At 34.0% G+C, this 21,136-nt stretch overlaps 2 protein-coding genes across 2 annotated transcripts; one reads left to right on the top strand and one right to left on the bottom strand.

Annotated features, from left to right (window-relative positions):
• Positions 1 to 4,870: 4,870 nt before the first annotated feature.
• LOC107630021 (NAD(P)-binding Rossmann-fold superfamily protein) lies at positions 4,871 to 8,338 on the bottom strand. The gene is made up of 10 exons (XM_016333015.3): positions 7,932 to 8,338; positions 7,817 to 7,834; positions 7,616 to 7,731; positions 7,423 to 7,536; positions 7,060 to 7,110; positions 6,496 to 6,584; positions 6,139 to 6,199; positions 5,931 to 6,005; positions 5,450 to 5,560; positions 4,871 to 5,243 (listed from the first exon to the last, which is right to left on the bottom strand). Exons 1-10 carry the CDS (start codon positions 8,233 to 8,235, stop codon positions 5,115 to 5,117), a joined length of 1,068 nt encoding a protein of 355 aa, XP_016188501.1. The 5' UTR covers positions 8,236 to 8,338; the 3' UTR covers positions 4,871 to 5,114.
• Positions 8,339 to 17,703: 9,365 nt separating this feature from the next.
• On the top strand, positions 17,704 to 20,921 carry LOC148570091 (uncharacterized). The gene is made up of 3 exons (XM_088506832.1): positions 17,704 to 17,820; positions 20,469 to 20,736; positions 20,824 to 20,921. Exons 1-3 carry the CDS (start codon positions 17,704 to 17,706, stop codon positions 20,919 to 20,921), a joined length of 483 nt encoding a protein of 160 aa, XP_088362958.1.
• The last annotated feature ends 215 nt before the right edge of the window (positions 20,922 to 21,136 follow it).

Genomic DNA, 21,136 nt, shown 5'->3' on the forward strand with positions numbered 1-21,136 from the left:
TCTATGCCAACATGCGATTAATAGATGGCACCATCCACTCCTATGTCAAGAAGGTTTTCATAACATTGAACTCTGAGACTATTGGGACTGCTCTCGGCTATAAAGAGGAAGGGCCAAGAGCTTATATGACTGAGAAGTGGGACTCCCAAGTTGGGGTCACGTACAAAATCGTCCTGCAACATATTTGTGAAAACCTCTCTGGCTTGGACGGCACTATTCCTACCCACAAGGCACTCGGCCCTACCAACTCTCTGCTTCACAGGATCATCACCCATATCCTGACCCCTCAAAGTGGTTCCCATAACAGAGTAACCTTTTCTGACTCTCTCATACTTTTTGCTCTTGTTACATTTACTCCTATATCATTTGGTTACCTTATGATCAGACACATGTGGGAATCAGTTAAGAGCACCAAAAAGGCAAATCTGCCTTATGGAATATTTTTAACAAGTATCTTTGAATATTTTAAAATTGATCTCCTAAATGAAGCTGTAGAAAATAAGGTATCTATGATCAAAGGAGGAAGAGCTACGAAGGGAACCAAAGGGAAGAAATCAACAGCCTCTGATACTGACTTTGAAAGTCGGCCTGAGTTTTCCAAAATCACAGAATCAATCAAAAAAATCCTCACTGAGTTCACCAACATGTCAGAACTAATGGTACAATCCTCTAAGGCAGCCCACAAGCAAGCTTTTGAACAAGAGAAGGCATGGATCAGGTGCAAGGATAGAGTAAGTTTGATGTTACAGAGCTTTGAGGAGGAGTTGGGCGCTGCTAGTGAAGAGGAGGCTGAGGAATCTGAGTTCCACTTATCTGATGATTAATCCTTGTTTCTTTTCTGTTTATTGATATTTGGCTTATGACGGCTCAATCTGGAACTGTAGTAGTTTATTTTGGTACTATAGACATATGTCACTGTGAAACACTCTTGACACTTTGGGTATATTTTGGATATTTTGTTCTCTATGTCATCTTTTGTAGGTGCCCCTTGATGCCAAAAGGGGGGAGAAAATGCTGGAAAATTGAAATTAACAAAACAGGGGATGAAATCCTTTTGAGGATTCATGATCTTCCTATTTCAAGTTTCAATATCTTGTTATGATGATATGTTTGTTTAAAGTTTCAAAATCTTGCTGTGATGATATGTTTGATGTTGAAAATGCATTTGTTTTGCTGCTTGATGTTTGTAATTTATTTAATTTATCTTGGTAAAATGTTTGTGTGCTGGGTTTGTGATGCATTTGACTTACCTTGATAAAATGTTTGCTGTTTTGGATTTATTTTTGGTAATTCCTTTAAGTTGTGACATAAACAATCTGATAGTTGCTATATTTTAAAATATTTTTCTTGCTATGATTAATTTGCTCTGATTTGTTAATTGAAAAATATTTTCAAAATAGCTTGAAAAGCAGCTTCAGGAAACATCAATTTTTGTTTGTACCAAATGGTATGTGTTTGAGCAGAAAAATCATTTCTATGATAATAAATGAGTTTTGTTTATCAATCTAATTCTGCTCATAAATCAAGAATTCAACAATTTCAAATTAATATGTTGAATAACATAGTAACCTCAAGCTTAATTTTAAAGTTACAGGAATAAAGCTTCCCTTGGTAAAATAGCATACATTAAGGGGGAGCCTTGTAACATTTGGAAAGGAAAGAAATACTAATCTGCAAAGGGAGTATTCTATATTATAATCTTTAATTTCTTTCCATTTCAATTTTTAATAATGTTTGTCATTAAGGGAGAGATTGATGAGTTTGAAAAACTCTAATTTAATTTGATGATGAACAAACATTATCAAAATAATTAATTACAAAAATTATTAATTTAATTTTAAATCATACTTGTTTAATTAATAATTTTTGTGTGTGCAGATTTTAGTGTTAGACCGAAAAGAAAAGAAAAGAACCTAAGCCTAATGAAATCAAAAAATTTTAACCTTGTACCATATCATTTTTTGAATGATGGCTGAAGTATTTTATTTGCTGGGCCAGTTTGAATTATTATTGCTACAAGCCCAATTGAAATCTTTGCTAAAATGACCAAAGCTTGATCCGAAATTATTAAGCAAAGAAAACAAAGTTTCATTGCTCCCAACGGATCTCATTCTTTCCTTCAAGTAATGGAATTCAAAATTTTATTAAGGATAGTTAATGCAGACCTTGGAACAATGAGAGAGAAATTGTTATTGATTTGATGGTTTGCTTTAATGAGGCACGTACCTAAAGCAAAGGGAAGTAAAAGCAAATCATTTTTAATTAATTTGTCAAGATCACTTAAGTGCTTTTTCTTTTTCTTTCTCTCATTTCTTTCTTCTCTATTCGGTCATTACACAGCAAACCATAGAAGATAAAGCTAGCCACTGAAGAGAAGAAGATGCACGCTATAAGACCATCACAATGATGGTAAGAAAAAGAAAACTAAAAGTATGCTGTAGCTAAGATTCTTATCACTTGTGGTAAGATTTGGTGAAGATATCTTGGCTTCTCCATACCCAAAAATGGAAGAGAAGATCTCGGTCAGAGAAGAAGATCCATGGAAGGATGGCTTATCTCTGATTCTGCTCAACCACCACAGGAGGTAGCTACAATGGCTATGTGATGGAGGAGACAGAGATTGGAGTAGATGAAGCTATCATCATCATGAAGCATCAAGAGCTAGGAGTTCATCTTGGAGTGCAAGACAAGATGAAAGGCCCGGATTGATTATTGTTGGTGACCAAGGAAGGACTAGAGGTAATTGCATGTTGGGTTTTGCATGGATTATCTCTTCTCTCTTTCTGGCCGAACCGGTTCTATTTTTGAAGAAGAAGAAGATTAGCTTGGTTTGTTTTGGGTTCAACCTTGGAGGCTTCTCCCTATAAGTAAAGGGTGAACAGTCAGGGTTTGATTTAAGGAGAAAAGAGTGAGAGTGCAAAGCACAGGATTCTCAGAGCTACCTGAGCTAACAGAATTTCTTCTCCTTCAATATTTTCTGTTTTGTAATTTTCTGTTTAATTTTGTCTGTCTTGAGTCTCATGAAAAAAGGCAAACAGTGAGGTTTGTAACGAAAAAGCCATAGAGCGGAAAAAGACAGAGAGTGCAAAATTAAAAGAAAAAGCCATAGATGTTCTTAGAGGTCCTTTGTACATCTGTGTTGTGTTTCATGATTCTGTGGGAATTCCCTTGCAAGTTGGGTTAGCACTTAGCAGTTGAAAGCTTGGCTGTGACCAAGTCAAGTTCAGGATTGGGGTTTAGATTCTGGACTTGTCCCGGATAGGAAGGGTAGTTCCTAGGGAGATTTGGTGTTTGTAATCAAGAATGATTATAGTGAAATTCTATCGTCTTTGTGATGGAGACTGGATGTAGGCTGCACTGCACTTAGCAGCTGAACCATGATATATCTGGGTGTAATTTTCTCTATCTTCTACTCCATTTCTGTTTCTGCTACACAAGAGATAAAACTGAAAAATATCTCGTGCTGTTCGACGAGACAAAAAGAAAAGTCTCGTGGCTGGGTACGAGACAAAAAAAAAAGTCTCGTGGCTGGTTACGAGACAAAAAGACAAAAAGTCTCCAGAAGTTGTTTCAAAGACCAACAAGTGTTGTCAAGAGAAAAGGGGCTAAGATTCAACCTCCCCTTCTCTTAGCCACTGAAAACCATCACATGTAAATTTAAAAAATTAATTAATCATCTTCTAATATTTTATACTAACTAATGGTCTTTTAAATAATTTAATAATTTAATTAAAAAATTTTATTTCAGAATAAAACCATATAACAATATTAATATTAATTAGCAATATCCTAATATAATATAATTAAGTATTCGGTATAAAAAGAACTTCATCTAAATTTAACAAATTAATTATTCATCTTCTAATGTTGTATACTAACTAATGGTTTTCTAGTTAATTAAATCCAACGACACATTTTCTAACTACTTAGATTAAATTATGCTAACATGCCAAATGATTATTTAAATCATGTTAATCTAATGTGTTATTATTCTAACACATTATTTAACTAATTAAGTTAAAATATCCTAACATATTAACTAAAATTAAATAAATCAATATAAACCAACTAATTAATTACTTAACATAAAAGAAAGACAAAACAACTTTAAAATCTAATGCCTCTACTACATGCCACCTTGCGAAACATATATGCTTTCAGTACTAAACTAAAAGTGTAACCAAAATTTCCAAAATTTTAAAAAGTTATCAAATTGATTCTTGATCTCGGTTGCCCCCTTTATATACCATGTGATGTACATATTTCGGATACTGAATTTTCAATTTCATTATCAGTATATTCCGGGTACTGTCCACCCAATTTGTGTATTTGTATCATATTTGGTAACTATATATTTGGGATACTTGTTTTTTGTACTTTGAGTTTCAGTACCTGGAATGTAACACATTATATATCGATAAACTTCTATAATTTATACATTTTTGTAAATATTATATTTTATTAATTTAAATAAAAAATTCTATATGAAAAGATTCTAGTATATAAAATTCTATTCTTGATTCATTAACCATTAACAAGAGACAAACTTACAAGTTGTTGGATGAAACTAATTCATCAGCTAACTTTTGATCGGCTAATACTCTTTTACAATATTCTTTCCATCCCGATAAAAAAAAGTTACAAGTGGAATGTGAATATATTATTTAATTATTCTGCGGTTGTCACTTGGCAATGGCAGGCGAGGGGCAACACGTACTAAACTAAAAGCATAGCATCAAGCCGTGGCTTCTCAAGTGATAATAAACAATTCGCTTTATTAATTTATTGGTTCTACAGCTGCTCTTCTTTTTCCTTAAATAAAATAACTGAAATCAAATACCAGAATAAGAAATACTTAGACTGAAGATATTAAAAGTTAAAGATGCATGATCATATATATCTGCTGTGATCGGAATCCGGAAATAATAGTTTCTTCATCAGCAATTATTTCAATAAATGAATACAAAGTCATCCAATCTAATTGTTCTTTACACACAGGAATTATTCATACACATCAACTGCTTTTACAAGCACTATGTTCATGATCAATATAAAATAATTCACTGATATTGAATTATGTAGGCAACGAAGCTATTTCCATGGGTTTCTTAACTTCAAAACCTTTTAACATGAACTAGTTCACCCTTCCTTGCTCCGGATTCAAGCATTGCCTCTAAAACAGCAACATCTCTTGCACCTTCAATGTAAGAGAGGCGGGGCTCAGCCACTAACTCACTCCCCTTCTGCAAATGACAAGTAAATTAGATCAGTGGACACAGCTCCCTGCATGGATTGAATCCCATTTCTTGTTCAAATATGGATGTTAAGTTGTCCGAATATATCGGGACATAATTGTCGAATAGAAGGAAATATGATGAATATAGATAAATGAGAGGAGGAATTTGTAATCGAGAAGGTGGAAACATCTCTAAGAAGCTCAATCAATTACCTTAAGAGTGCTTTCAGATACATCACTAATAAAAGCTTTTAATTCTTCAGTTACTCCACTGAATGGGAAAAAGGAGCTTTTACTTTGTCCATCAACACCATATAATGAAACCTATAATAGCATCAAAATTAATTAAGATACCTGAGTGCTTTGATTAAAATTAGGAGTAAACTATCATTTCATCCATAAAAATTCAGAATGTTGATAAACCTACCCATAAATAAAGAAAAACTAATTTTGTATACATGAAAGACAAAAAACTGCCATTTCTATCATGAAAGTTCGGAATAGTGACAAATCTACACATGAATAAAATTAACGTTTGGATACTTTTATCACATAAAAACCATTTTTCATGGGTACAAAATTATTTTAGTTAATTCATGGTTAATATTGTCAGTGTTTTAAAGTTTATGTTACAATACTAAATAAGAAATTCATTATACATCAAAACCTGTGACTAGGTTGTTATAGTATGTACCAGGTAGCCATGTTGTCCTTGAAATCCACGCTCAATTTGCAATGTCCCGTTCATGCCAACAACTCGCCACAAGATCTTTAATGTGTTAAACACCACGAGTCAGACTTACAAGATTAAAACCATGACTAATGAAGATATGCATACTACTAACTCGCGTTCATTGCACTTGAGCATATTAATATAACATGAATTATCATTTACCACATGCCTTGGGTGTTCTCGAGGAGACAACCATTACAAATACTCCTGAACAACCATTCTCCAAATGGCTAAAGAAAAAACATTCCCAATGTTAGAATTTTATGATAATTACTGAATAGTAAACTTGATATTCAGATGTTGTTCATGTGTGAATGTACAATGAAGAGTGCCTATTTAAAGACTAAGGATACAATCTAATCATAACGTTGAAATCAATATAATATCAAACTAAATAAACATAAAATCAATTCAGGATATACATAGATACTATATTAATTAATATACTAAATACATTCTAGTACCCAAAATTAATATTAGATATCCAGTCAAGTTTTGAAAAGTTAAATTCATAAAAGAGGCTTACAAGACAGATGATATATTATCTGGGGGAGGTAAAGACGAATCCACATGAGATGTCATAGCCGAAACTGAAACCACTTCACACCCAACAACCTGTCAAAATAGCCAATAAAAGACACAGAATACAAGTTTTATTTCCCCAGAAAGTGATAATATATAAATCAAGTCTAACAGCTTGACCTTTTCAGGATTCCTGTTAGAGAAGTAAATCTGTGTGAGGTATACAACAATTGTTCTTCTATATTTTTCTAGTTAGAAAGCACATTTCATCAACTTTTAGAATCAAAAGCCATCTTTCTGAAATAAATAGTGGAAGTGTGAAAATAGAAGCAATTCAATCTATAATTTTCACATAAAATTTCAATTAAACAAGGTACTTCTTTTCAATACTCAGGTGCTTTTGTATAGAAGCATTGAATGTTAAAAAACAGAGTACTGGTAAAGACTGGTTCATAATTTGAAAATTAGATGCAAAAAAAGATCTAGTTGACTAGATTAGTAACTAACTAATAAGGAGCTCATGAAAAAGAGGACATGAAATCTGTGAAATATAAATCTCGAAGATTACCATTCTTAACCCAGCAATGAAATGCACACCCATATCAAGAATGAAACCTCCCTGTCAGAAAGAATAAAAAGATGACTGCATATATGGAAGTTTAGTAGGATAAAAGAGGAGCAAACTGTTGTGTTGATAGCATGAAGTTATTTCAAATCACCAAAGTTTACACTATCCATTTGCATTTCATATGTGAGAACAGAATCTCAACCATATCGCTACTATACTGGTTTAATTTCAAGATATCATATAATCTTCAGTTCCTTTATTTCTTGCCAAGTAACAGAGCTTATTGAAGTGATTCAAGGCATCAGAGTTATGTGACAAACGACGAAATCCCGAATTTAAGCAACTTAATCACAAAGCACATACAGTGAAACCGCGCCTCCAAGAGCTTGAAAAGTAGGGGTTTGAACTGTTCATCGATCCTTCAATAATAACTTGAACACTCATCATTGTCCCAATTTCAGCAACTAGTTTCTTGCACTGCCAAAAAATTCACGTAACTGGAAAGCTAGATTCAGAATTTAAGATGAGAAGCATTGAAGAATCAAGAAGCAAATACCTCCACTAAGGCAGGCTCAAATCGATAATTTTCAGCCACAGACCAAATTACTTGTCGAGGAGCATCAGCAGAAATTGATTTGTAGTTATGCAATGCAGTTTCCAAATCTTTTACACCTGCATTTCCCAAAATGCCATCATTACATGCTATGGAAGTTAAGTGATGGATGTTATACAAAAAGTAGAGGAAAATGCTACTTACTAGCTGCTGCTGGTTTCTCTTCATATCCACCAAATTGGGCATCACATAAAATAAGTTGATTAGTTCAAAAGAATAAAGTAGAGGTTATTACAACTTACAAGTAGAGTCGAATTACCTTGAAGAACATGTTTACCAGCCTTGAGCATCTTGAGTGAAATATCAACCTGATTTTGTCCAGCCAAAACAACAGCAACAGCGGTGATGGATGAATCACGGATAATATCATCAAGGCCTTCATCTCCCCACTTACATTGAACGCCGGAGAAGTTCTTATCGGCTATTTCAACGGCAGCTCTTGCGGATTCCTGCGTGCGGCTCCAAATGGCTTTCAGATGGAAGAGATCCGAGATCTCTGACAGTCTAGGAAGGTACTGAGTCCTCACGAAGATACCAGCTCCGATAATTGCAATCGTCGCCATTGCTATTTTCAAATGAGAGAGAGAGAGAGAGAGAGAGAGGCTCTTTAATTTGTGAAATTGAAAAACCACTTAGGAGGGGACAGAAAACGTCCATAACCTGAGACACGTTTATTTTACAAGTCTACTGTTAGAAGTTATAAAAATTAAAACTAGTAATAAATCCGAAAATTTGAGAATTAAAAAAAAAAAAAGAGTTGATTGCTTCTATACGAATACGATTACTAATTTATACATACCAGAATGATATAAAAAATGGATAAATAAAAATTTGTCGCGTAAATTATATTTGTCTTTATTAGCATTTTTTTTATTTTTTAAAAAATATTACATTATTATAATATATAAAAATATTGTAAAATAAAAAAATAAATATAAAATAAAAAAGTGTAAATAGAAGATTCTAATATTAATATTTATTAATACTATTATCTTATTATAATAGAAGTGATTCGTATATTTACTAATAATATATATATTGCAACTTAAACCTACAAAGAAATAGAGAAAAGAGAGAAAGTTTAATATTATTATAGTGTAGATATAAGAGATATAGAGAAGTATTATTATTGATTGTGTGTACGTATGTAAAACTATGTATTACTATTTATAGAGGTAAAATATTTACTTTTTCAAACTTTTTTAATATAATTCAATTTTGAGAATGTGAGCCGCACATATTAAATGGACATCCACATCATCATCTTTATCACAACACTCTCTCTTGGATGACCATTTAAGATTATGACCATTTAGGATTATGCCTCGTTTAAACCTTACTAATGAAAAAAACTTTAGTGAAGGAAAATAGTACAGTATCCTTTGTGATGAGGACTACCTCATTAAAAACCTTGTCAAGAAAAATCCAATGGGAAAAAACCTGAACAAGGAAAAAAGAGTACAGCCTCCCCATCTTGTCATCATTATTTAATATCTCAAAATCGACGCATTCCAATCTGATGTACCAATCTTTCAAAGGAGGATTTTGGAAGTGACTTTGTAAATAAATCTATCAAATTATCGTTTGAACGGATCTGTTGGACATCAATTGTTTCTAATTTTAAAGATCATGAATGAAGAAGAATTTAGGAGAAATATGTTTTGTTCTATCATCTTTGATGTATCCACCCTTACATTGAGTAATGCATGTTGTATTATCTTTAATAAGAATAGTTGGAGTTATTTTATGATAAATCAGTCCACATGATGATAGAATATATTGGATCAAACTCTTGAGTCAAAGACACTCATGACTAGCTTCATGTATCGTTAGTATTTCAACAAGATTAGAGGATGTTGCTGCAATTGTTTGTTTCGTGGACCTCCATAATATAGTTGTACCACCATATGTGAATAGGTATCCTATTTGAGATCTTTCTTTGTATGGATCAGATAAGTATCATGCATCTGTATAGTGTAAGAACCGCAACTAATCAACCGGTTAATTAAGTGATTAATTGCTCAAATTAGACTTCGAAAAGTTAGAGTGAGAATTTGAGGATTTAAAGGTGATTTTCGGACTCAGTAGGTCTTTCTGAGTCGGAAAATGTGCTTTCTGCGAAAAACCGCAAATCCGCAGTTGAACCGGTTCAAGTCTGCCCGGTACCGCATGAAAAAAAGTGAAAACCGACAAAAATCTTAGAAAAATGTTAGAAATGAAAAACTGGGCGTTAATTTTAAAGATTTGGCCCGAAGTTGAGCCAAACGAGCTAAAAATGCTAACGGGTTGGATTGGGCCAAAGTTGGGCCCAAGCCCAACATATATAAACACTAAGTGAACCCTTTTCACCTTCATTAAACACACACACATCATAATTGAAAGAAGGAGAGAAGAGATTGAGTACTATTCATCTCAATCTTCCAACGCCCATATCTTGAGCTAGAGAGCTCCGATCGCCGCACCGTTTGCGGCTACGCGTTCCTCGTGAAGAGCTCTACAAAACCCATGTAAGAAATTGGTAAGAAAAATTCGAAATATTCTCAGTTCCTCTCTTGAAAATTTCGGTTCCTAGGACTTTGGGGTTAAATGAATTTTTGTGATTTTGGATATTTAGGTTTGCTCTAAGCCTTGCTTAGCCTTAGGTTTTGACATCCAAATCTGTTGGAAGAGATAAGAGCCATTAAACCCTTGTGAACTTATGTTTAATTAGAACCCTAGGTTGATTTGAGGTGATTTGTATGCATATAGTTTGATTATTGTGGCTTTGGGAGCTTTTGGAACCTAATTGTGCTTATTGGAGTGGAATTGAAAGCTTGGATTGTGTTGGAAAGCATAGCTTGTACTCATTTGGGTTTTGGTGCATAAAGAGAATCGGCCAAGGTATGGTTTCGATTTTCTCTATGTAGTATGTAATATTCATGGACACTTAGGCTAGTGACCCATAGGATAGGTTTGAATTATAATGGTTGATGAGTTGTTTGAAATATTAATGTATGATGATTTATGATGGTGTGATTATTATTGAGGTGAATGTATGATGATTGATAATGTTAAGATATATGTAAAATTAATGTTAATGATATGGTTATGTGGTTTGAAGAGTGGAATGGGGATTATTGTGGTATTGCATGATTGGTATTGATGGTTGGAGAATGGTGAAATATGATGAAAAGATGTGGTAAGTGATGAATTTTTGACCCAAGAGGGTAGTTATGCTGGAAATGGGAGGTTGATGTTGTTTTGGTTGGAGGTAGTTTGAGAATTGTGAACATTTGGTAAATTGTTGCTTTTGGTAAAATTGGATTTTTGGTGAACTTTCCACGATCATAACTTTTGCCTCGATTTTCAAAATTGATTGAAATTTATTTACAATTAAAGATCTTTAAAAACCCTTTAAATCAATATAAAATTTGTGAAATTTGGAATTTGGTAGAGGAAGTTATGATCATTCAAAGTTGGTGTTAAAAATCTGAAAATTCTGCAACGTTGCAGAATTTCATGATTACTGATATGTGCGGGCGCACACCCTTGTGCGGACGCACACCTTATGTGCACGCACAGGCAGGAAAGTGTGTTCTATTTGCAACGCAAGCACAGCTTGTGCGCGCACATATCCAAGGAAAAACTTCAACCTGTGCGGATGCACACGTCGGGAAGGTTAGTCTGTTGGGGGCGCTGGCACAGGTTGTGCAAGTGAACAGATTTTGAAAATTTTGTCACCTGTGCGTACGCACACCCCTGTGCGTATGCACACATCTTAAAACTTCCTGGGTGTGCGCATGCACACACCCTTGTGTGGCCACACACGTCCTGTTTCTCAAATTTTGCTTAATTTTCAACTATTCTACCTTTCCAACAAGGTTGTAAGCTTCTAAAACACCATTTTAAGACTTTTGAGCCTAGTTTTGAGTATTAGAACATGGGATGTAACTTAAGGGATCTAGTACATGGTTTCATGATAAATTAGAAAACAGAGACCTAGGTTTCTGGCGTGCTGAGAACGGTTTGACGTTAGGTGAAGGGTGATGGATATATGAGATGAGGAATGATGAACTTTTGATAAGTGGAAATGGAGTTATGAATGGATAGTGGTGGAGATGAGTCGCGAACTCTGAATGAGATGATGGATCCATGTATACTGAAAATGTTTTTCAGAAAACCACTGAAGTAATATTTTTACTGAGATTATGAGACGCTATGTGCCCGGCAGGGACGGTGGTTAATCCCGCTTACGTTGAGATGTGAGGTCCGAGGCAAGAGTATCCCGCTCGCATCCATTCGCATCTATAGGCGTGCAGGCGCCGGTACCTGGACAGTGATCTGGGCACTATATCTCGGGGGTTCCCATATGAGAAATTCGAAGGGCGATGTCTCCACAGAGATGTGTCGGGTTGGCAGTTGAACCGACAATGTGATATCAGAGCCAGTAGGGCAGGCATTCATCATATGCATTTTCTACTTGTTTGTTTGCTTTACCGACTTGTAATTGTATGCCTACTTGAATAACATGCCTATTTGCTTACTTGATCTACTTGACTTGTATGCTTTTACTTGTGAATTACTTGCATTGTCATTAATTGTGCTTTCTACTGGGATTGAGGAGGTTCGGAAGGCGGTGGCGATGGGATCGCATGGAGGATAGGTTGGTGAAGGCTGTGGGACAGCGGTGTTTGGTTAGAGTAGAAATTCCCTAAGTTAGATTACCCGGTTTATTTAAGTTAATGTTGTTATAATTATGCTTGCTTGTTTTAGAATGCTTTAAGTTTGAATCTTGTGATGGATATGGAGCTTAGGATTTCCTTTGGCGTCCCGGGGTCTTATATTCTACATCACTGGGCACTGTTACTATACTGAGAACCTCCGATTCTCATACCATATCTTTATTGTGTTTTTCAGATGCAGGTCGCAACCCACCTCGGTGAGTTACTTTGGATGGTGACAGAAGTGGAGGATCTTGGATTCTTTTGGAATCTTTTGCTTTATCTTGTTTATACATCTCTCTTTTGTATTTTGTTTAGCCTAGAGGCTTGTATTATGAGAGAAAAACTTGTATAAGCTGTTTTTAAACTGTCAGGTTTCTATATGGTCTGTATATGGCTAGCCGGCTTAAACTCCACGAGTCGAGGCTAGTTTCCTATGATATTATATACTTATATCTTGTTGCATCTTATTTGTTTCCTGTGCCTTAAGATAGTAGCTTCGTTGGTACGCTTTGAACTTTTGAAATCCTGTTTTTGAGCTATATCCTTCATCGGGCTTCTAGATTATACTATTCTTTCTATATATATAATATGTACGAGCTTAGAACTGTCGTAATCTCTGATTAACCTTTGCTTTACGACGCGAGGTAAAGCTTAGGCTAATTAGGGTGTTACACATAGCCAACTAGCTGTGACTTGTATCCATATGGATAAAACAATCTCATATCAACCATTTCATGAAGATATCAAAAGATTTGTTTGATTCCATTCCAATATCTTCTAGTTGGAGAGGAACTATACCTTACTAGTAAATTCACAGCAAATGATATATCGGATCGTATATTATTAGCAAGATACATTAGTGTCCTAATGGCACTGAGATATGGTACTTCAAGACTAAGGATATCTTCATTTTCTTCTTTAGAACAGAATTGATCATTTTTCACATCCAAAGACCTTACGATCATTGGGGTACTTAATGGGTGTGACTTATCCATATAAAATCTCTTTAAGATATTTTCTGTGTATGTTGTTTGATAAATAAAGATCCTATTTTTTGTATGCTCGATCTGCAGGTCGAGACAAAATTTAGTCTTTTCAAGATCTTTCATTTCAAACTCTTCTTTTAAAGCTTTTATAATTGTTGGAATCTCTTCAAGGGTTCCAATGATATTTAAATCATCAATGTACACAATAATTATAATGAATCCATATGCAGATTTTTTTATGAAAATACATGGGCAGATATCATCATTCTTAAATTCATTTTTGGCCAGATACTCAGTAAGATGATTATACCACATTCATCTAGATTGTTTTAGACCATATAATGATCTTTGCAATTTTACTGAGTATAACCCCTATGAGTATTCAATGGATGGTTTAGATATCTTTAGTCCTTCAGGGACTTTCATATAGATATCACGATCTAATGATCCGTATAAATAGGTTGTTACCATATCCATTAGATGCATATGTAGTTTATGGTATGTGGATAAACTGATCAAATAACGCAATGTTTTTGCATCTACTACAGAGGAATATATTTCTTCATAATCTATACCGGGTCTTTGTGAAAAATCTTGCGCCATAAGTCGAGCTTTGTAGCGTACAACTTTATTTTTCTCATTTCGTTTTCTCACAAATATTCATCTGTATCCAACAGGTTTTACATCTTCTGGTGTACAGACTACAGGTCCAAAGACTTCTCGTTTTGCAAGTGAGTCTAACTCAACCTTCATAGCTACTTCCCATTTCGGCCAATCATTCCTCTGTCGACATTCTTCGACTGTTCTTGGCTCAAGATCCTTACTTTCATGCATGATGTGTAATGCCACATTATATGTAAATATTTCATTGACAATTGTTTTATTTTGGTTCTATTTTTCTCTTTTAAAGACATAATTTATCGAGATTTTATTATTTTTACAATTTTCAGTATTATCAGGTACCTAAACGTCTTCTGGCATCAAAACTATATCAGAACTTTGGACAACTACAGGTGTCTTTACTATGTCTTTATCTTTTTCAATAGGAATAATATTTGACTTCTTTTCTTTTTCGAAGATTTTTGTCTTTGTAACCGATAGGCCTACCACATTTCTGACATGAATTTGTTTCGGTTGCCATTTGTTTGACTGGGATATCAATTCAAATTGGAGCATTTTCAACTGGTATATAGGATTTAATAATCCTTTTTGTATCAGAAAATGCATAAGGTAACTCATTTGCTATTCTTTGCAAATTTATAATCTTTTGAACTTCTAGTTCACATTATCCTGATCGAAGATCTAAATGCATCAAGGATGATACATTCCAATTAAGTTCCTTTTCAAAAGGTTTATTCTCTCTCCCCAATGTTGGAAATTTTGATTCATCAAAATGACAATCTGTAAATTGAGCTTTAAACACATCTCCTATTTGTATCTCAAGATATCTCACTATAGAGGAAGAATCATATCCCATATAAATTCTCAATTTTTTTGGGGGTCCCATTTTGGTGCGAGAATATGTTATATGAGGCAATTGGAACATATATCACACACTCAAATATCCTAAAATGGGAAACATTTGGCTGCTGACCAAAAACTAATTGCAAAGAACAGAATTAATGGTAACTTGTTGGTTTCAATCGAATAAGTGCTTTAACATGTAAAATGGCATGTCCTCAAGCAGAGACTGAAAGATTTGTTCTCATAAGTAAGGGTCTAGCAATCAATTTGAAGCGTTTAATAAGTGATTTTGCTAAACCATTTTGTGTATGAACATAATCTACTGGATGTTTAACGCTTATTCTATTAGCCATACAATAAGCATCAAAGGCTTAGGAAGTGAATTCACCAGCATTATCAAGACGAGTTGCTTTGATTGGATTTTCTGAAAACTGTGCTTTTAGTCGAATAATTTGAGCAAGTAATCTCATAAACGCCAGGTTGCGAGAAGACAATAAGCACACATGTGACCATATCAAAAATGCGTCTATTAGTACCATAAAATATCTAAAAGATCTACATGATGGATAAATAGATTCACATATATCACGTTGAATCCTTTTTATGAATTCAAATGATTCAAATCCAATCTTTACTAGTGATGGCCTTAAAATTAGTATTCCCTGAGAACATGCAGCACAACAAAATTTACTAAATCTTCTGGTTTTTGAGTGAATGTCTATGGAAGTTTTCAATAATTCTCCGCATCATTGTTGTTCCAAGATGACTCAATCGATTATTCCAAATTATAAATTCATTTGGGCTAGTAAACTTCTGGTTTACAATGACATGTGATTCAATTGCACTAATTTTAGTATAATATAACCCAGATGAAAGTGAGAGTAACTTTTCTAATATAACTTTTTTATTTGAATCATGAGTTGTGATATATAAGTACTCATGATTTTTCTCATTCATTGTTTCAATATGATATCCATTCTGGCGAATATCTTTAAAACTCAACAAGTTCCTTAAAGACTTGGTAGACAATAGTGCATTATTTATTATGAATTTTGTTTCTCCGAAAAAAAAAAGTATAGCTTTTCTGGAGCCTTTTATCATATTGGTTGAGCTAATAATAGTATTAATATATTCTTCTTTTGGTACAAAATGAATAAAATATATATTACTTTTGAGAATGGTATGCAAACTTGCACTATCCGCAAGACAAACATATTCATTATATATTTGTCATTTTCTTCAAAAATAAATAATAATAATAATAATAATAATAATAATAATAATAATAATAATAATAATAATAATAATAATAATAATAATAATAAAATGAGTAGCAGTACATTCGCAGAAAAATTGTATTCCTGATTTTTTTAAGAGACACTGTATATAAAAATAGTGTCAAATACTAAATTTTTATTATTATTACTATTATTATCGTTTTAAAACTTGACACATTTAGTGATTTTGAAATTCATAAATATAAATATTTTATTAAACATTATTTATATACATCATTCAAATACACTTGGAATAAAACAAGTTTTTTTTTTACATTATTTATTTACATAAATACTTAACGAACCTAAATATTAAACTTTTTCATCATTGATCAAACGGCCAATATTTCTTTCAGGATCCTCAAAGAAATCAGATACTTCATAATGAGTGGTGTAATTTTCAGCAACATTCTTTGATATAAAATTAGTCTCCGATCTTTTACTTTGTCATTCTTTTCCAAAGATGCTTGATAAAGATCAACTAAGTGCCTTGGGTACTCAGCATTTCTGCATTTCTCAACTTACATCATCACTTCATGCCATGTTTAACTTCTTTCAAAGTCCTCAATCCAAAAGAGACAAATTTATGGTAGAGTATTACATTATGATATCAGAGCAGTTTGTTCCCGCAGAGTCTGGGAAATAGACTGAAAAATGCTTCTGGGCATACTCTGGGTGTCTATACATTCCAATTAGGATATCTAACTGATATATGTGGCATATTTGTTCATGAGCATGCATTTGGGACTTTGAATTACTGGACTTGCGATATTGAGACTGATCACCTTGATATCACTTGTTTGGTGTGAATAGGAACCAAATAGCATCTCACGGACCTTGACAAGGTATTCGGAGAGTACTTCCATCTACTTTTTTTAGTAACCGAAATTTTTTAGGGCGAAAATTTTTATTAGGGGGTAGGAGGTAAACCCCGAGTAATTAATGAATAATTAGCTAATAAATTAATTATTATTCAAAGAAAATTTAAAAGTTAAATTTTATAGTTTAATGAAGTAGAAATAATTAAAATATGAATTTTGACACCAATTTTAAAGGTTTTGGCCCAAAATTGGGCCAAACGAACCGAATCGAACAAACTGGGCCCAAATCGATCCCAAGGCCCAACCCAACTCACTAAAGTATATGAGCTTCAGCTCATCTTCCTCCCACGTCAAGAGGAACACGCAAAAACACTTGAGAGGGTGAAGAACATTTCCAAAACCCTTGAATTAATTTCATTTCTACGTAACTTTTAATCTGGAGCTCCGATTGATGAGCTGTCAGTGACCACGCGTTCGTCTCGGAATCCTATACCAAACCCATCAAATAATTTGGTAAGAAAATCTCAATTTTATACCCAGTTCTTCTTTCCCCAATTTCAAAAACTTTGAATAACAGTGTTGAGATTTTGTTGAATTTCTGTGTTTAGGATCGAACTAGCCTTGTGGACTTGCCGGGTCTTGTCCCAATTTCCATCAGTAAGGTGAGGAACTACTAACTCTTGTGAACTCTTGATGATTATGAACCCTAGTTTGGTTTTTGTGGTATTTATATGGAATTAGAGTGAGTTATATGTTTTGGAGACAAATTCGGTGATATCGATGACTAGAAAGCGAACTGTAGATGTTGGATTTCCATCCGGTGAGGATTCAGAGTTTTGGACACTTGAGGAATGGAGATATTTGATGTGCTTTGGCATTAGGGAGGAATCGACCAAGGTATGGTTTTGGTATCTCATAGATAACATATAATGTAATGTGAAAACTTAGATTAGGTGACCGTATGATAAGTTAGATTTTGTGAACTTGTTGTGATTTAGTAAGTCTTGTTGTGTATCTTGAGCTTATGATGAGAATGTGGTAAATTATTGGTTGTTGATGAGGTTTGATAATGATTATAAAAAATGATAATGATATATTGGTGTATGATGAATAAATGTTGTATGATTATGAATTATTGGATTGAATTTGATAGAAGTGGATATTGATATGTTGAGAAAGGGGGTGAAAAGGGTATGGAAATGCTTTGGATGGATCTTGGTATTATTTTGGGTTGAGAAACCTTGGTTTGAAAATGAAATATTGGAAAATAGATATTTTGAATATTTTTGGTAAAAATAGATTTTTAACGAACTTCAGCAAACCATAACTTGAGGCTTGTATTTTGGATTTAAATGAAATCTATTTCAAATTAAAGATAATTTCAGGAGATTTAAACAGTATAAATTTTGTGGGAATCAGAGTTTCGTAGAGGAAGTTATGAACGTCGGAATTTTAGGTGTATAAAACTGATTTAATGACTTAATAGCTTTTGAAGAAAAGGGAGTGTAGCGTACGCGACCTGCACGCGCGATGCAAGCTATGCTCACTGTTTCGTAATCTCGCGTACGCGGGGTAAGGCCTGCGTACGCAAAACTCAATTTTTGAAAGCTCGCGTACGCAAGAGTATGCACGCGATGCGAGCCCCCTATTTTAGCAAAAAATAAGGCTTTTTAGTGCTAAGTCAATTCTCTAACTTTCCAAACCTCTATAACTACCTTCTAAGACCTAATACCTAGTTTTTAATCATAAAAAGGAAAGGGGACCTATAGAGAAAGGTTGTGAAGAAGAAGAACTTAGATTGAGAACTTTAAAAGAAGTTAAACATGGTATGAAGTGATGATGTAAGTTGAGAAGCGCAGAAATACTGAGTTTTGCGATGAAATGTTGAGAATGATGAATAAGACATAATTGAGGATGATGAAATGTTGATGATTGACTTGAGATTGAATGAATTCTTGAATGAGATACCTAGACAGTAGCAAGGATTGTGGTTCGTCCCACTTGCTCCGGGTCAGTGATTGAGATACCTGGGCAGTCACAAGGATTGTGGTTCGTCCCGCTTGCTCCAAGTCAGTGATTGTAAAGCTTGGGTAGTAGCAGTAGTAGTAGATTATTTCACTTACTCCAGGTTGAGCTTATAAACACCCACCTGGGTAGTAGCAGCAGTAGTGGTTACTCTACTTGCTCTGGGTTAAGTGGGTAGTAGTAAGGGGGTTGTGGCTCAATCCCACTTTCTTTGCGATGGGTGTTTCTGTCCAAGGTTAGCTACCAGGACATATCGGGTTTGGCTATATAACCGACAGATAGTATCACCAACCATAGGGCAAGCATTCATCATGTGCATTTGTTTGTTTTGTTTGAGTATGCATTACTCGAGTTTGCCTATTTAAATTACTATGTCTACTTGATATCTGCTTTACCTACTGTAACTGCATCCTATTTGTGTTTTCCTTGCCTGTATTGTTTGTCTGTGCAACTAAGTGGCCCCTTGTCTGGCGGAGGAGTGACGAGGGCAGTTCCACCGGAGTTTGGAGGGTTAGAAGAAGGAGAGATTGAGGTGTTAAGCTAAAATTGGACTAGAACTTAAGTACCATAGATAGTTCACCTAGTTTTTAGTTTAAAGTATAACATCTGAGTGTTGGAGTTCTAGGATTGCTTCTAACTTTTTCGGGACCTTATATATTATTTATGTGGGCACCACTACCATGCTGAGAACTCCCGGTTCTCATTTCATATAAATATTATTGTTTTCATATGCAGGACGAAGCACCGCACTGAGCATTCTAGAGACTCTTGTAAGCGAAGAACTATCTTAGGACTCGATTTTTGTATTTTGTCCCTCCTAGAGGTTGACTTTGAGGAATAGAAATTATGTTTATCTTTTGGTTCATTCTTGAGTTATATATATATATATATATATATATATATCGTAGTCAGCCTTTGCTTCGTAGGTCGAATCTAGATCTTGATTATATAACTATCCTTTGTAACTCTACTTTTATATATTTGTCTTTTGGTTTTCTGTATACGCTTTCTATCTTTCTGTTTCTCGTGAGCGTTGTACCTTCGATTTGTTTTCATCGTACCCCTTTTCTTTCAAGGCTCCTATATATATATATGTATATACTTTCAGAGGTCGTAGCGCCTCGCCACCTCTGTTTTACATCCTAGGTGTAAAGTTATGTGTGGTAGGGTGTTACAAGATTCATCCTCCTAGGGATGCATGGAGACTTAAAGTTATGATGTTAAGAGTGTGAGTTGTGCCTTCCTTTGAAAATTATGTGGTGGCTAATTCAATGGAGATGGTCTTGGTTAATGAAAATGTAATTTTCTTGTTATATGACAATATTTTTTGTTTAGATCTTTTAATTATTTCTTATAGTGATTTATTTTTTTATCTTCACCTTATTTTAAAGGAAGTCATGTTTTAGTTTGAAAAAAATACTGATGTTTGATATTGGGATGGTTTTTGTTCTATATATTTTTTGTTTTAAATTGATTTTGTCAACGTTTTCATAATGTTTCTGGTTTTCTATAATTTCCAGCGTTGCAAGATACAGGCTAGTGTTAAGAAGCAATTGATTAATATATTTAGAGATGTCATTGTTGAAGGAGATGTCTATAGAATGGCTTATTTTGGTGTTGTTCCAAACCAAGGTGGTTATAGAGCAAGAGAGCATGAGTTCAAGTTGGCTTTCTTGCATCGTACTACTGTTATTGGTGTTAATGATGATATCATCCCTAGGAATTATTTCATTGTTTATCCTTTTTCTGAACTTTTGAAGATGACTAACGATCATCCCTATTTAGTTGGTATGTTCTGTTGTATTAATTTTTTTTTTCCAAATTTTTCTATACAATGAGCCATATTTGCTTTGAGTGTTTGATATGTTTTTATAGATATCAATAGGCTGCTAACATCTATTGGTGAGGAGAAAGAGTATGCAAGAGAAGGGAAAATTGTGAAGATGATTGTTGTCGAGCTTGCTCTTAAATAAAATGTTAATATGTTTATTAAATATTTTTATTTATATTAAAGCATTATTTTTTTCTTCACCACCACTATTGTTGCTGCTTGATAATGGCGTTTGCTCATTATTTGGTTGTAGTTTCCATTCAAGCTTTCCCGAAGTTCCCAAAATCTTCCTTATTGATATACATCATTTCAAATTTCATCAAACTGTTTAAATTTGTCTCATTTTCTCCTTTCCAA

Source organism: Arachis ipaensis, chromosome B3 (genome assembly GCF_059453495.1).
Source record: "Arachis ipaensis isolate K30076 ecotype BB chromosome B3, ASM5945349v1, whole genome shotgun sequence".
Classification (NCBI taxonomy): domain Eukaryota; kingdom Viridiplantae; phylum Streptophyta; class Magnoliopsida; order Fabales; family Fabaceae; genus Arachis; species Arachis ipaensis.

Coding starts and splice junctions, on each gene's coding strand:
- LOC148570091 (XM_088506832.1), top strand. CDS start 17,704: ATGACTAGAAAGCGAACTGTAGATGTTGGATTTCCATCCGGTGAGGAT. Junction 17,821..20,468: donor TTAGGGAGGAATCGACCAAG/GTATGGTTTTGG, acceptor TATAATTTCCAG/CGTTGCAAGATACAGGCTAG. Junction 20,737..20,823: donor CGATCATCCCTATTTAGTTG/GTATGTTCTGTT, acceptor ATGTTTTTATAG/ATATCAATAGGCTGCTAACA.
- LOC107630021 (XM_016333015.3), bottom strand. CDS start 8,235: ATGGCGACGATTGCAATTATCGGAGCTGGTATCTTCGTGAGGACTCAG. Junction 7,537..7,615: donor TTGAGCCTGCCTTAGTGGAG/GTATTTGCTTCT, acceptor ATTTTTTGGCAG/TGCAAGAAACTAGTTGCTGA. Junction 5,561..5,930: donor AAGGACAACATGGCTACCTG/GTACATACTATA, acceptor ATGCTATTATAG/GTTTCATTATATGGTGTTGA.